This window comes from Salarias fasciatus, chromosome 18 (assembly GCF_902148845.1).
Source record: "Salarias fasciatus chromosome 18, fSalaFa1.1, whole genome shotgun sequence".
In the NCBI taxonomy this organism is placed as follows: domain Eukaryota; kingdom Metazoa; phylum Chordata; class Actinopteri; order Blenniiformes; family Blenniidae; genus Salarias; species Salarias fasciatus.
This window is the reverse complement of record NC_043762.1, coordinates 12972524-12988404: the sequence shown is the minus strand read 5'-3', so window position 1 is coordinate 12988404 and position 15881 is coordinate 12972524. Positions and strand designations below refer to the sequence as shown.

The window sequence follows — 15881 nt, the reverse complement described above, 5'->3', positions numbered from 1 at the left end:
CTTTCTTTCTGTTTTTCTGTTTTGTTTTGTTCCTCCCATCTGCAGAGCCGTCTGAGGAACCATTAGTTGATCTTTCTGATGTTCTGAACACTGATGCAGACATCTTGGGAATGCTGGGGAAGCCGAGCAGTGACTCCGGTGCGTCACGTTGTCTCACAGTGGCAACAGTTTATCAGGAGTCACTATTCAAAGCCCTGACTTCATCCAAATCCCTCACACACCCCCACCACCGCCCCAGACACAGAGTTTCACTTTGTTTCATCACCTGAATGATTTCTTTAAAGATACTTTTTGTTCACCTTCACTTTTTTTGCATTGTCTCAAGTGTGTTGTGCTCGTGTATGTCTTCACTATTTTTTCACTCATTTTATCTGGTTTTGGGTTCTTGTAGGTCTTGATTTTTGCCCCTTCCAGGTTGACAGCTCACCTCCTCCTTTTGGTAAGGGTGCTCTGGCCTACTAATCCCTCGCTTTAGTGCATTCCTCCTCTCCGCTCACAGTGTGCGTCTCCCTACTTTCAGTGTGCATGTGTACGAGCTGCTTTCATGATTTTCCTGGGATGCAGGTCAGTTTGTACCCGGAACAGTTCATTCCTGCTGTGTGGAGTCATTTCGTACCTGAAGTTCACCTGAGAGGTTCAGCTTAAAGCGTTTTGTGTTGCGGTCCGCAGCAGCGAGTCACGTTTCTTCAGAGTTCGCACATTAGTTGTTGCCAATACCTTCAGCGCTCATTGAATTATAGTGCTTTTGTCAGTTTTCTGCTGCTTCTGCGTTAGGACTTAATGCAATAAGAGTGACTCACTGCACCATCATGCGGAATAAAGTGGTGTGACATGGCTAGTGAAGCCTACTGGCTTATTCCGTCATGTGTCTCAACAAGTGCTTGATGATTATTTGTTATGTTAATACCGTATATTGGATTGTCAGCACTGTGATGGACGGGTAAACTGTCCAGGTGCACCCTGCTCTCACCCAATGTCAGCGCCAGCTGGGCTCTATTCCAGCACCTGACTACAGGGTGACGCCTATTCACGTCAATGAAAGCATTTTACTTTTTTGTGGACTTGCTTTTTATGTTACAGGAATGTGCCTTACTTAGGCAGATTAACCATATCTTTTATTCAGCTCCACAATTTTAATTCTTACTCTACTTTTTAACACACTGCATTTGTAATTGATTTTTCATATATCCATGATATCTGTCTTTTATAAGGTTTTTGTATAAAGTAGTCTCAAGGTGCAATAATGTGTCTGTAATACCACCTGTAAGCAATCGGTGGCAGTAGTGAGTCGCTTCAGAGTTTGTTTTCAATCCAGTTGTTTTGGCCAATTGATGTTTAATTATAAATCACAGATTTGTCTAATCTTGTTTGTGTTTACCAATCAATTATACTTTTTTTCTGATTGGATAGACTGAGGCTAGCTGGTTAGCATGCGTTCTAAAACCCATAACTCCAGCACAAAAAGTTAGGCTCACTTACATGAAACAATCGACTAAAAGTGGTGTCGCTTTTAAAAAGGTTCACTTTCAGATGGAAAAGATTTGAAAACGATCGCTATGCACAGGAAAACAGTAGTTTTCATATGAGTGTTGATGTAATACAACCACACTGAGATTAAGAGGATGTGAACCCGTCAGTGTCTGTAGGGAAGAAATGCTTCCCATGTGCACAGATGACGGTGTAGGAAATGTTTACCTTGTTAAATTCGAACGAACGCTCTGGATCCTCTATTAGTTTTGTGACTCTAGCAGCAGCTTTCAAGACTCTAATGTTCAGATCTTTTTCCCTGATGTTGTTATGTTGCTTATGTGCAGTACCAGTGTTTTAAAAAGATTTTTGTCTTCAATACATGGAGACTGAGACCAAAGCCTTGGGAAAGCTGTTTTTCGAAAGTTACGTTTTCACTGACTCCAGCTGTGCAAACTAACAGCCAAAACACAGCTAAGGTGTTTGCTGTTTTCATTTGAAAACATGTAAAGGGGACTGTAAACTCTATAAAATGACGTGGTCTTGAATTCAGGTACGAAATGTAAGTTTCAGAGGTACGAAATGACCTGGGTACAAACTGCACCACCCTCTCAGCTGTGTCAGATGGTCTTTAACACTCATAAACTGTTGAGCGCTTCTCTAACACAATGCTAAGTGATCCCTCAGATGGTGTGTCAGTCTGTCCTTGAGCCTTCTCGAGCCTCTTCTGGGCTCAAAGTTTTCTCCAAGATGAAAGAAAAGAAGTGCAGGGAAACTTTGAAGAGCTGAGTACTTTCAGGGCGGAGGGATGGTGAAGGTCGTCTGTTCTCATTTCTGAGGCCCAATGACAAGGATCTCTGCTGCCACACGTATTTCTTTACATGTCAGTTCCTTTGTGTGATGGTCTGTTTCCTAACTCTGCACAATGCCGTGGTTCCATCATGGTTCAGTTTGTTTGTTTGTTTGCACGACGTCCAATCCAGAAAAGCTGGGACGCCATGTCACAAACAAATAAAAGCAAAATGCAGCCATGTACAAGTCAGCCGACCGCCGGTATTCAATTCGACCCTCCCTCAGGAAATTTCAATAGTCTTAAAACTGTGTGTTGGTGCAGAATCTGACAGCAGCAGCAGCAGCAGCAGGTTCCAGTAAGGTTGGGACATCAGCTTGGTCACGCATTGCTGCAGCAGCTCTCCTTTCAGCACTCTGAAGAGACCGACTGTGGCAGCGTGACAGAGAGATGTTTGATTCAGAGCTGCTCCACAGTCTGTGGTCTCCTCCCTCCTCCTTCCTTCACTGGCTGAAGGTCTGGACACCGTTCTAGATCTGGCTGGAAACGGTTCTCCCAAGTCTTCACAGACAACGGATTTTTAGGTAGATTTGTGCACTGTGGTTTTTGTGGGCGTTCATAGACGATGGTTTTAGGAAGTGATGTTTTTTTTTGAAAACGATAGGTTTGGACGATCGTTAGCAGAAGATAGGTTTTAAAATCGTTCTCAGACAATGGCCGTCAGAAATGTTCACAGGCAAAAGTCTTTAGGAGTGGTCATAGACAGTGATCTTTACAGGAATATTTACTGATGATGGGTTTTTTAAAGTGTTCCAAGAAGATGTTTTTTGAAGGGCATTTTCAGGGGATAATTTTAAAAGTTGTCCACAGACAAAAACACTAATATTCAGTGATTTTTAGAAGTGTTCACAGATGATGGTTTTTAGAAGTGTTCTCAGATGTTGGCTTTTAGGAGTGTTCATGGACGATGGTTTTTAAAAAAAATTTCACTGATGATGGTTTTTAGAATGGTTCACGGACAATGATTTTTAGAATTGCTAACAGACTTTGGCTTTTAGAGGTGTTCATGGACGATGGTTTTCAAATTGTTTGCGTACGATGGATTTTAGGAGTGTTCGCAAACTATGATTTCATGGATTGGATGGTGTCAGCGCTGCATTACAAACTGACAGGACTCTACTGTGGAAACCACCGCATGGACTCAGGAACACTTCTGAAGACAGGCTGAATCTTTGAATGAGATCATTTAGTATCGACGGCAAAATCCACAAAATCGTTAATTTTGCGATTGGGAAAACAGCCCTGCTGAGTTGTTGGAACTTTTAAATTTGCAGTCTGTTCAACTCCAAAACTCTTCCCATTAGTTTTTGTCCTTGCTCCAACTTTTTGGACACCTGCTGCTTGGTGTCAAATTCAAAATGAGCAACACGTTGTTTCAGCGGCGTTAATGATTTATGAGACCATTATTGTGGTCAAGATGAGTCATTTAAAAGGTTTTTGTGGCTTCAGCTAGATTAAACTGTGTTTAGCTCCAGAGTCATTTTCAGGGTCAGAGTAATAATTTCCTTCAGCTGTTTGTGTATCTTCACTGAGAATTAGTCTGACCTTTGTCTCCTTAAACAATGCAGGAAGCCTGTGGGAGCTGTAATCAGAGCCTGTTCAGACAATAAGCCTGTTTTCACTTCAGCCCAGTCACGATTCTTGGCCGGGCGTCCGTTGGTCGTTCTGTGTGTCTTGTGTGTTGTACGTGTGTTTATGTCATGATTGTTTCTTTTTTGTGTGCGTGTCGTCGTGTGTTTGTACAGCTGGCCTGGACATCGGGCCCCTGGCGGATGGGTCCTCGGCGGGGCAGCAGTCTCAGGCAGGCCGCCGTACCCCTCGAGCCCTCCCGGAGGAGCCCCTGGACGGGATCCTCAGCCCGGAACTCGACAAGATGGTCACCGACGGTCAGTGTGGGAGAGTGTGCGCGCACAAAATAATTCAGTGTGTGCTTCCACCAGAGACGTTGCAGACCAAATGGATTTCCAGGATTTTAGTCTGAATCCCCAACACGACTGATTGGCTTTTTTGTTCTTTTTTTGTTGTGTTACAATAAAAGACTCTGAAATATCCAGATTAGGTTAGAAGTGTTGTCCAGCTTCATGTCTAGCTGTAGCTGACTTGTCACTGCCATGTAGGAACTCATACATTTGCATTTACAATTTTAAAAACTTGTGTTTAGTATATAAAATCCATCAATATATCTTTCATTAACATTTAATATTACATTTATTTTGTAAATGCTACACTGTTGTATGCAAAGACAGAAGTGAGGGGTGGACTGGGTGATGGATTTGGGGCCAAAGAACGTGAGGTCAGATTTATTGCCGTTTAGTTGTTTTTCATTGTTCCTTCTGTTTCGAAGAGGCAGTTTGAGAGGGAGGAGATTGTGCAGGCAGTAATGGATTTGGTGGAGATGTGGAGTTGGACATCATCCGATACTGTTAAATCTAGCATGCCTAACCTTTAGCATTAAAAGTCTGAAACACTGGTAATGAGTTACCTGAAAATTGCCATTGAGTAGCTTTAATGCTCCCTCTGAGGTCGTGGTATTGCTAATAGCCCTAATGCGAGGATTAATGGGCCTTAACATTAGTGTTCAGCAGCACGACTTGAGCTGCTTCAATTGTTTTTTCCGTCCTCAGTGTTTACAGCCTTGAAATGGTGATTTACATGAAGTAGATCTGACTTTAGCCTTAATTGTTGCTTAGAGCTGGTGTATGCTGGTGTGTTTTAGCTTTAGCGTTAGCATTGAGAAGCTCTAACAGTACCTGAACTGCAGCTTTCATAGAAGCTATCAGCAGCTTTAATGGAAGCATTTATTGGCCTTGAAATGAGGTTTTAGAAGCCTTGATATTCAGCCATTAGTTTCCCCAAGTCGTGACACTGAAAGCATCGAAACCAGCATTTAGTTGCCCGAACAGTGGCTTTAAAGACTTTAATTGGTGTTTTACCAAACATGAATAATAAACCTGTTTTCTGTTTTTCATTTCTTTCAGAATCTATTCTCAGCAAACTTTACAAAATTCCAGGTTTGCAATTTTATTTATTTAACAAAAATGTCTTTGAAACTGTTATTCATATCATATTTCGTTGGTTTTATGTTATTACCCTTTACCTTTTCGACTTGTTAAACTTGTTAATATGCTCGATTTTGTTCTTTGCTTTAAATTGCATGATCATAAACACATGAAAGCGTCTCAGTAGGGTTTTCAGGAGCCCTGATGCTCTAACTGTAGACTTCTTCTTCTGTAATACTTCATTAGGATTTATTGATCTAAACACATTTCACAAATGCAATTTGGCATATATTCAGCTGAAGAGGAGCCATTTCAGAAACGATGTTTATATTTTATGTTTGTTTGTTTATGCTTTTAAGGAAGGAATACATATATATAACCTGAGTTTATTTCTTTGTGTTTTTTAAAGGGTTGTTGTTGAATTGCCTTTAACTTGATGTCCCACACACACATGCGCACACACACTGTGTTACAGAGCTGGAGGGTAAGGATGTGGAGGACCTCTTCACTGCAGTCCTCAGTCCCAGCACCAGCCAGCCTCCCCCACCACAGGTGCCTCACCCCCCGGGTCCAGGGTCCCTCCCTGCCACGGCCGGCGGCAGCATGGCTCACCCCAGCGCAGGTACAGAAAGTGGGCTTTTAAAAGTCTTCTCCACTTTGTGGGGTCATCTCTGGTTTGTAACATGTTTTTTTTTTGTTTTTGTTTTTCCTCTTCTGAATGTTCTCTCTCCTCCGATACGTAGGGAATCCCATGTTTCCCAGGATGCCAATGATGAATGGTATGATGGGACCAAACCAACGTTTCCCAACAAACCCCGGAGCGGGGCCCTGCATCCCGGAAAACTTCTCCCCCCTTAACCGCATGCCTTTCACTGACAATCCAAGGTAAAGCACAGCAGATGGGAAAAGATGATTCTCCTCCCGTTATTTTCCCATAATGTTCTCACGTGTCTAGTCTGAGGTTGTTACTGAGACTCAGATAAATATGTTGTAAAGATGAGGAGATGAGTTTCAAAGCTCCCTTTTGTAAGTTTCTGTCATTGTTTGTGTTCCAGGGACAGAAAGTTTAATCAGATGCCTCGCGAGGCGGTCGGTCCGTGGCCCTCCCCTGCCCATGGGCCCGGCCCCGCGGCCCCCGGAGCTCTGCCCGAGGGGGAAACTGAAGCCATGTCAAATGCTCAAAGAAGCACGCTCAAGTGGGAGAAGGAGGAGACCCTGGGAGAGCTCGCCACTGTGGCTCCGGTCCTCTATACTAATATTAATTTCCCAAACCTCAAGGAAGAATACCCAGGTGAGCCGCGTTTGTGTTTGAAGCCTGTTGCTGTTCAGCTGCTGCTGTTCGTATGTTGACGCCTCCTGTTTCCCCCTACAGATTGGTCTACGAGGGTAAAGCAAATTGCAAAACTTTGGAGGAAAGCTAGTTCACAAGACAGGGCCCCATATGTGGTAAGATTCCTGTTTAATCTGCCTGTTGTCTCAGAATTCAGAATGTAGAGGGTTTTTCTGGTCTGTGAGTGGAAATGACTAATTTTCTATCATACTTAAAGTATCCTCAGTTTATTTTTTACTTTGGTTTCACATCGTATTAACAGACATGGTCGCATTAACAATATTTTAATGTCAGCACTTTCACTTAATCGTATGAAAGTAGGGTTGAAAGCTTCCTGTTTTTTTTTTACACTCACTGTTGGAAGCGATGTCATTCTATTTTACAAATTCCCAGATGAATGGTAAAATTGTTCTGTCTCGGGAATTCTGAGTTCCAATACAGTTAGAAGTGATGAGGCAAATTTTTTGCCACTATCAAGACAGTTGGAATTTTTTGCCATTCAGTGTTGGGAATTCAGAGTACCAGGACAATTAGAAATGTTTCCATGAATGTCAGGCGTTCCTCAGTCCAGGAAAAGTGGAATTGATGGCATTTGGTGCTTGGAGTCCCCAAATCCGAGATAACTGCCAGTTATGTCAATCTGTGTTTGGTATTCTGGGTTCTAAGACTATTGTGTTGTTGAGAATTTTGAGTTGCAAAACAAGTTATTATGGATGCCAGTCTTTGGAATTTTGAGTTCTAGGACAACTTGCTTGCACTGTGAAATGAGAAAGAAAGAAAAAATTATTTGACTTTCAAAACCCTCAGCTGTGCTCTGTTGAATTTAGAGTTGCCTTGCCAAACTTGATTCGCCCGGTAAAACCTCTCTTTGATAGCCTTTTAATGTGTTTAGTATGATTTATCGTCCTAGACATGAATTCACATGCTGGAGCCACAATACGAACATGACCTCCATCTTCTCCTGCATATGCAGAATTAAAGCTGCTTCTGGGTGTCATCAAGGGACTCGGCGCTCCAAAGAATAAAATGTATTCAGCTGAATCCAATGCAAGGCCATTAAATAATTGGTTAAAAAAAAAACTGGAACTCCAGCAGCTTTTACCATGGAGAGTTCCTTGAACAAACATGTCACATTCTCCAGTAGTCGCTCATGGTCACATGACCTCAATGAACAGAAAATTGACTGTTTTCCCGACTGAATATTAGCTGCATTTTCTTTTGATACATGAAACAAAGTGGAAGTGTTTGGGAATACAGCCCAGATAAAAAGTACAGCCAATATACTGTAAAGCATGGTGGAGGCACCATCATACTGTGGGAGGGATTTGATGCCTATTATACTGCATTCTACTTCCTTACTGGACTCATTTTTGTTTTCTATTATCACAGATTCCACTGTTGCTTCTAGATTAAACTCTGTTCCTTCTGGCACTGAATCCGCCTTAGTTGATTCTGGTTCCAGTTTTTGCATTGTTGAATTTGATACCTCTAACTAATGTTTAATCTTTGTATCAGACAGAAAAAATCATTCAGTTGCCTCTGGTACCGGATTCTTTATTGCTGTCAATACGCTTCCATTGTTTTCAGTTGTATTTTATAGCTGACCCGCCTTACCTGCTCTTGTTTTTGGATTATTTCTCATTGTCTCTGGTACTGGATTCCGCTCTCTTGCCTCTTTTACTCCATTTTGCTCAATTGCTTTTGTTTACGGGTGCTATTTTCTTGCCTCTGGATGCATTTTCTAAGAAATAATGCTGAATTTTTCTCCTTAAAACATGGTTGAAATTTTTCTGCCACATGCACTCTTGACTCAACCCGAATTCATTCTGAAAATATGTTGCTTTTCTAATTTGCCATGTTCTGTTAAAAACAAAAAAGGTTTCATTGTTTTATTATTCAAATGAATGCTATGAAAGAGAAAGTAACTCTACAAAAACATGTTTCACTGCATGGAGGGCATTTTCCCATTGTGAAGGTCAACCCAAACCAATGTTTTCTTTATTTTTTTTCTGCAGTCTGACGTTTGTGAAGCCTTTATACCTGATGTGTTTTTGTTGTGCCACTGTGATTGATTTGCTGTCTAGCAAAAGGCAAGAGATAACCGAGCAGCCCTGCGCATCAACAAAGTCCAGATGTCGAATGAGACGGTGAAGAGGCACCATCCACAGCAGCAGCCCCCTGAGGTGTTTGATCCCAACATACCACTAGACACAGATCTCCTGTTTAAAGACCCTTTGAAACCAAAAGAGTCAGAGCATGAACAAGAGTGGAAGTTTAGACAGGTAAGAGTGTATGCAACGAAGTCAGGGAATGCAGCGGCAGGTCCACTTTATATTAGACAAGCTAAGAAGTGGTCTTTTAGTAAAGACCCTCCACATTAACCCTGATGACATTGGTGGTCAGGTGGTCAGTCCGGGTCATTTTTAGGTGAGGCTGAGGGTGTCTGCGTCCCTTTTGAGCTCTAATCTTTGTTTTTCATTTTCACTCTGTCCGTTCTGCAGCAAATGAGACAGAAAAGCAAGCAACAAGCCAAAATTGAAGCCACACAGAAACTGGAGCAGGTGAAAAATGAGCAACTCCAGCAACAACAGCAGCAGCAACAACAGCAACAAAGCAATCAGACAGAGGGAGACGGCAGCAACAGTGGCAACCAAAGCCCGGCCTCTCAGCCTAGTAATGGCAGCATGTCACCCATGCAGCAACTCAACCCGAAAGAAGGCTTTGCAAGGCCGCAGCTGCCGGGGACGCCCACCTCAGGTCCTCCGGAGGACGTGTTTCTGCGCCCACCTCCCCCGCCTCCCTCTGGCCTGTCCTCCCAGCCTCAGTCCCCACAGGTCTTCTCACCAGGATCCTCTGGTTCTAGACCTTCTTCTCCATGGGACCCATATGCCAAGATGGTTGGGACCCCAAGACCTCCGAACGCGTGTCGCAGACTACCTGTGGAATCTGGAAAATCCCCCACCTCTCTCATGGAGGACAGAGGGAGACCATCTCCGGCTTATGAGTCCTTTGGCTCTCCGACTTCGATGAGCAATGATCCGTACGCCAAACCTCCTGATACACCGAGGCCTGTCGGGGACATTGACCCTTTTCTGAAGCCCATGGGTCCACCTCGGGGCAGTCAGGCCGCTCAGGGTCGCCCACCGATGGGTTCTCCAGGCAGAGACCCTTACTCAAGGCCCATGATTAGGAACGACGCATACCAGCGGATGGCCCAGAACAGAATGATTTTGTCGGACCCTTACTCGAGGCCTTTACTCACCCCGATCCCTGGGAGTAACGAGTCAGGCTCTGTCCCTCTTTTTAAAACCCCCATGCCCCCTCCTCAGGTTCAGGATCCCTTCAGTCGGCCGGGTCAACATCCCGCTGACAGATTCTCCCAGAATCAGCAGAACGATCCGTACGCACAGCAGCCGCACACCCCGAGACCGCCTGGGAACGACAGTTTCACCAGTCCTCCCCGCATGGGGCAGCATCACCCTCAGGGGCACTCGTTCGCTCAGCCGGGACCCGTCTCTCAAATGTCCCGGAACCCTTACGCACATGCACCTTCAACTCCGCGGCCTGACCACTTCACATACGACCCCTTCGCCCAGCCCTCTGCCCCCAACAAGCCACCCGCTGACCCTTTCTCTCAGCCTGGAGGCAACCAGAGAGAACCGGGCGGTCAGCCTCGACCATTTTTTGAACCCTACGCTCGGCCGCCGGGAACCCCACGGCCTCACGACAACTACGGCCAGCCATCCAACACCCCGAGCCCGTCGTCTGACCCCTACTCGCAGGGTCCTGCGACTCCTCGACCCGGTGGGATGAACCAGTACCACCCTGGTCAGAGGATGTCGCCCTCTCACTCGGTTGATCCTTATGCTCAGCCTCCAGGTACTCCACGACCCCCTGAAAGATTTTCAAAGTCACCAGGAAGTCAGAGGGGGCCGATGGAGCCTTTTACCAGTACACCCGGGACATCGAGACAAGTTGGAAGTGACATGTTTTCACCACCCGGAGCCCCTCGACCAATGCTTAATGACCCTTATGCGCAGCCTCCTGGAACCCCAAGGCCAGTCCCTGAGGGCCTGAACAGACCTGGGCCGAGGCCAGGGCCAATGGGAGGCCAGGATCCCTTCACTCAGCCTCAGGCTAGGATTCAAGAGCCGTTTCCACATCCAGAGCTCCAAGCACAGAAACACCCAGAAGATGGGTTCACCCAGTCTCCCTCCAGGCGGCCCAGCCAGACGCCTGTACACGACCCGTTTGAGCAGGCTCCCATGACCCCCCGTCCACCGTCCACCGAGAAAATGGACATGAAAGATCCGTCGGTTGTGGGCAATAACGGAGCCGACAACAACCCACAGATGGCCGGTGTGTCCTCCGAGGCTCAGGGTGTCGCCCTCGCTGAGAGCGAGGAGAGACTCAGACAGGTTTGTAAACCTTCATTTATATGGTGCATTAGATAGGGCTGCGCAGAGCATCACCTGTTGTTATTCCCATAACAGAGTATCGTAAAATACCCTACTGTGATAAATGATGTTGTAGTGTTTGTGTTTATATTTGTTTCATTTACAATACTTACAAATCTTATCACATCTTTCTGTTCCTCTTTACTGTGGACACTTTCTGTAGTAGCACAGACACTCATTTCGTTAGTGGTGAAAACTTAAATCTCTGGCCTTGATTTTTGAGGGAAAATTAGTCTAAAGCAGCTCAGAGTGACGATTTTTTCTGCCTCATGCATCTTAAGTTTGGTCCCTCATGGCATCGAAGGTCTCATATCTTTAAATCTGAACAGTTTTCAGGAAGGAGAATTTGCTGTTAAAATTGAGGGTCTGTGTACAGACGAGCTGATAAATGGGGAAGTTAATTATATTGTTTTTTTAACTCTTAATTTCCTTGTGTTTTGTAGCGCCAGCGAATCAGAGAGCTGATCCTCAAGCAGCAGCAACAGCGGAGCGCCATCCGCCAGGAGAGGGGCCCTCAGGACCCCGCGGGCGGCATGGCCCCGGGGACGCCGCGGCCCTGGCCCCAGGAGGGTCCCGGCCAGCCGGGGGAGATGTTCAACCGACCCCCTCCACCGTATCCCGGACAAGGACCCATGAGGGGGCCGATGAGGTTCCCCGGAATGTTTCCAGGGGACCCACGTGTCCCCTTCCCCAATGAAGGCCAGATGCCCCGGGGCCCACATCCAGGGGACCCCAGTCTGAGACACCAGGGCCCGAGGTCTGTAGTTTGATCACTTCACTTCATTTACTGGCAGATCTACTCCTTAGATTTATTGATTTTTTTTCAAACAGTAAAAACACACAAAAATACAAACCTCAATCTTTTGAATCTTTAAATAGGATGACTGTTGAGTCTCTTGGTCTCTCTCAAAACGTGTCTTTTATTCTTCTTTAGGTTTGCGTTTCCACATGGAGCTTTAGGGCCTCACGGGGCCCAGGACTTCTTTCCGAGGGGCCAACACCCGATGCAGGATGTCCCTCATCAGATGAGACGGTCCATGTCTGCGGAGATGGTGAAAACCCTGGGCGGGGGTCCGATGGGTCTGCCGCAGCACTTCCCGCCGCGCGGCGTGCCGGTTCAGCAGCATAACATCATGGGCCAGCCGTTCATCGAGCTGCGGCACCGATCGGCGGAAAGCCGCCCGCGCATGCCCTTCCCACCCGCCGCCATGCAGGGAGCCAACATGGACCCCAACATGCAGGGCCAGAGGCCAGCGGGCTTCCCCGGAGCCGCCGAAGCCAGGTTCCCTTTAAACCCGGGGCCCAGGATGCTGGACCCCACCATGGTGGCCCAGGCGGGACACATGCCGCTGTCTACCAGCATGGACAACCTCCACCAGCAGATTCCAGGAAGCAGCAAACAGTCTCCGCTGATGAGGTCCATGAGCCAACCCGCTTCCAACGAGACCCAGAACATGGCGGCCTCCATGATCCTCAACGCGCCCCCTGCTGGGCAGGCGGACGCCGTCCCCGTGGCGGGCGGCGAGGCGGTGGAGGAGAAACTGGATGCGGAAGAGTCGGCAGTCAAAGACCTGGAGGACGTGGAGGTGAAAGACCTGGTGGATGCTGATTTAGAAAATCTCAACCTGGATCCTGAAGATGGCAAAGACCTGGACCTGGAGACCAACGACCTCCACCTCGACGACTTCCTGACATCTGGCAAGTTTGACATCATCGCCTATACAGACCCCGACCTGGACGACATCAAGAAGGACATGTTCAACGAGGAGCTGGATCTCAGTGACCCCATGGACGACGGCACCGACGCAGCAGACGTCAACAAGAACTCCGGCTCAGGCACCGAGGCTCCGTCTAGTTCGGCGTCGGCACCGCCAGCGCCGGAGGCTGCGGCTGAGTCATCCTCAACTGAGGTGAAGCTGGAGGCCGGCGGGACTCAGGACGCCGCTGCTCTGGCGCCTGGACAGGAGATCAAAACGGAGGCCAAAGAGTGTCAGAAGCTTCCCGAGGCAGACCAACAGGCTGCGGGAGACACGCTGATCTCCAGCCAGCAGGGGGGGCTCTCCGACTCCACGCCGGTGCTGTCCAGTTTACTCATCAAGCAGCAGCCCGAGGAGCCGCCGTTAGACCCGATCGTGGAGCCCGTCACTCAGGGAGGAAACCTCATGGCCCAGCAGAACCAGGATCCCTCGCACTCATCCGGACTCGCCGTGCCCGACGCCGCCGCAGGAGACGTCCCCATGCCCGGCTTCGGGGCAGACCATCAGGTGGGGCTGACCGCAGCAGGAGTGGACCAGAGCGGCCTCAGCCAGGCTCAACAGGCGGCTCTGGGTCCACACAGCCAGCACCGCCCCCTCCTACTGGAGGAGCAGCCACTGCTGCTGCAGGACCTCCTGGACCAGGAGAGGCAGGAGCAGCAGCAGCAGAGGCAGATGCAGGCCATGATCCGACAGCGCTCTAGTGACTCCTTCTTCCCCAACATCGGTAAAGACCCCTAAACACACACACCTCTGCTTCTCACTGCTCAGTCACCGTCCAAACACATTTAACATGTTCAGAACTCATAACAAATCTCTCAAACCACCAGCATCTCCAAATCCGTGCAGAGATCGAAGTATTTCTAATTCCCAGTACGTAAATACACCATTTTTGTTAATCTTTTTGTGTTCTTTTGTACAAACTGCAAATGATACCTCTGGAATCAAGAATCTTTAATTAGAAACTGTGGAAAAAAATTCTGTTGTTTACCACCATAAACCACATCACGCATAACTCATCCGTACATGCAGTACTTGAAACTACCTGTAGAGGCATCGGCGCCCTTGTTTCAGAACGCACTGCTTGTCTTTCTTGTGTTTCTAACTGGTTGTTTTCATTTTTTTTGCAGATTTTGACTCCATCACTGACCCCATCATGAAAGCCAAAATGGTGGCCCTGAAAGGCATCAACAAGGTCATGGTCCAGAACAACATGGGCATGGCCCCCATGGTGATGAACAGGTAAATACACAGTTTAAAAAACCAGACATGAGTACGAGTGATAAAATTACAGTTTAAAACAATGGAAATGGGGATATTCTCAATCCTCAAGCTTCATTTATTTTACCAAACTCTTGATTTATTAAGGATGGATTATTTTTCTCAGCACAGATCTCCCGAATGAGAAGGATTTAAAACATCGTCTTTGATGCATTTTTGGAACATGGTGCTTGTGACGCCTGTGTCAGACTGGTCTTCATGTGGTTTCACAGGTTTCCTCCCGGTCCGGCTCCTCCTTGTCCTGAAAGCACGCCGCTTCCTCCTCAGGTCGTCGGACAGGTAACGGATCTTGAAGCCGCTCTGATGCTAATTAAAACTGGGCGAAACGTTTCTATTCTAAGAACCTGTTTTTTTGTCCGTCTGTGAAACAGGACGGGAAGCTGACTCAAGTAACAAGGCCGACTCCTCCAAACTTTGGACCTGGATTCGTCAGTAAGTTCTTAAGAAATGTAGAAGCCAGAAATATAAAGATGTTTGTATTTTTCCTGTGTTTCCATGCTGTCAGATTGCTAAGAAAGGAGCCTTCTTCTCTCTCTCAGACAATGCTCAGAGGGCTCAGTACGAGGAGTGGCTCCAGGAGACTCAGCAGCTACTTCAAATGCAGCAGAAGTTTCTGGAAGAGAAGATCGGCGCTCACAGGAAGTCGAAGAAAGCGCTGTCTGCCAAGCAGAGAACGGCGAAGAAGGCGGGCAGAGAGTTCCCCGAGGAGGACGCCGAGCAGCTCAAACATGTGACGGAGCAGCAGGGTGTGGTGCAGAAACAACTGGAGCAGGTAAATCACGCGTCTTCATCCTCATCCCTGCTCCTCTTCCTCACCTCCTCATATCACCCTGCTCTCCATTCTCACCTCATCCTGCTCTTCATCGTCTGAACTCAAACCCTGTCCTGTGGGGTTTCTCTCCAGACTGAGGGGGGTAGTGAGGCACTGATGCTCATGCTGCCCTCTGGTGGATAGTTTGTGACCCGCGGGCCATATGTTTGTCACCACTGATCGAATTGGACAAAGATGGGGTTTATGAAAATGGCATTAAGAAGGTGTTGATTGTAAGAATCAGTTACCCAGTGTGAGCCTACTATGTTTTAAACTTTAACGTTAAAAGGACTCTTTTTCTATGATCAATCCAAAAATGCACCTCTGATTCCATTCTTCTTCAGAATATTAGTCTTAGCCTGTTGTGTTCAGAGGATTTACACCCAGCCTTTCTTTTCTAAGCCCGCCCGAAAGCTAAAGAACACACATAAAGAAGACTTCCAAACAGAGAGAAGCTGTCAGCCTGGTTTGAGTCCCTCAAAGTTCACAACTGAAAGGAGAAACTCAGTCGACTGACTGCGCTTGAGAAGCTAAATTCCTCGGTTCATGTTTGAAGGTGAAATCCTTCATCTTCTCCCCTCCGGTGAACTCGTTTCCTCACAAGTTTGTCTTTTGGTGGTGATAAAAGGCACCACAAACAGCGCGTTGTGACGGCAGTTCAGATCAGATCAAACATTTTTGTCTGAACTAAGCCGATGTTTATTTACACAGTATGTTTGAGACAAACAGATACAGAAAACATTTACAAAATGAGTAAATGAGGCCCAAAAAAAAAGACATTTTTTTGCTCATATCAACAGTTCATGACAACAACAGTTCATTGGGTAGTCTGACATTTACTTTTTTAAATTTTGCCACAATTATAAGAAGCATGCATGTGTAGGATGAGCTGCAGAGCTAAATATGTGATTACACAGATGGTAAATTTAGCC

At 46.7% G+C, this 15881-nt stretch overlaps 1 protein-coding gene across 7 annotated transcripts in view; it reads left to right on the top strand.

Moving 5' to 3' along the window:
* Nucleotides 1–15881, top strand: part of kmt2cb (lysine (K)-specific methyltransferase 2Cb) — an 85240-nt gene that overhangs the window by 58917 nt on the left and 10442 nt on the right. For 5 of the 7 annotated variants that reach the window (XM_030115174.1, XM_030115173.1, XM_030115170.1 and 2 more), the window contains 16 exons: nucleotides 46–138; nucleotides 392–439; nucleotides 4063–4203; nucleotides 5296–5328; nucleotides 5792–5938; nucleotides 6060–6201; nucleotides 6372–6607; nucleotides 6689–6762; nucleotides 8731–8928; nucleotides 9148–11064; nucleotides 11547–11860; nucleotides 12038–13584; nucleotides 13988–14099; nucleotides 14351–14417; nucleotides 14510–14570; nucleotides 14678–14910. In XM_030115174.1, coding sequence (XP_029971034.1) covers nucleotides 46–138; nucleotides 392–439; nucleotides 4063–4203; nucleotides 5296–5328; nucleotides 5792–5938; nucleotides 6060–6201; nucleotides 6372–6607; nucleotides 6689–6762; nucleotides 8731–8928; nucleotides 9148–11064; nucleotides 11547–11860; nucleotides 12038–13584; nucleotides 13988–14099; nucleotides 14351–14417; nucleotides 14510–14570; nucleotides 14678–14910 — 5363 coding nt within the window. The remainder of the gene's footprint in view (nucleotides 1–45; nucleotides 139–391; nucleotides 440–4062; nucleotides 4204–5295; nucleotides 5329–5791; nucleotides 5939–6059; nucleotides 6202–6371; nucleotides 6608–6688; nucleotides 6763–8730; nucleotides 8929–9147; nucleotides 11065–11546; nucleotides 11861–12037; nucleotides 13585–13987; nucleotides 14100–14350; nucleotides 14418–14509; nucleotides 14571–14677; nucleotides 14911–15881) is intronic. The other 2 variants (XM_030115172.1, XM_030115171.1) reach the window with 2 other exon arrangements.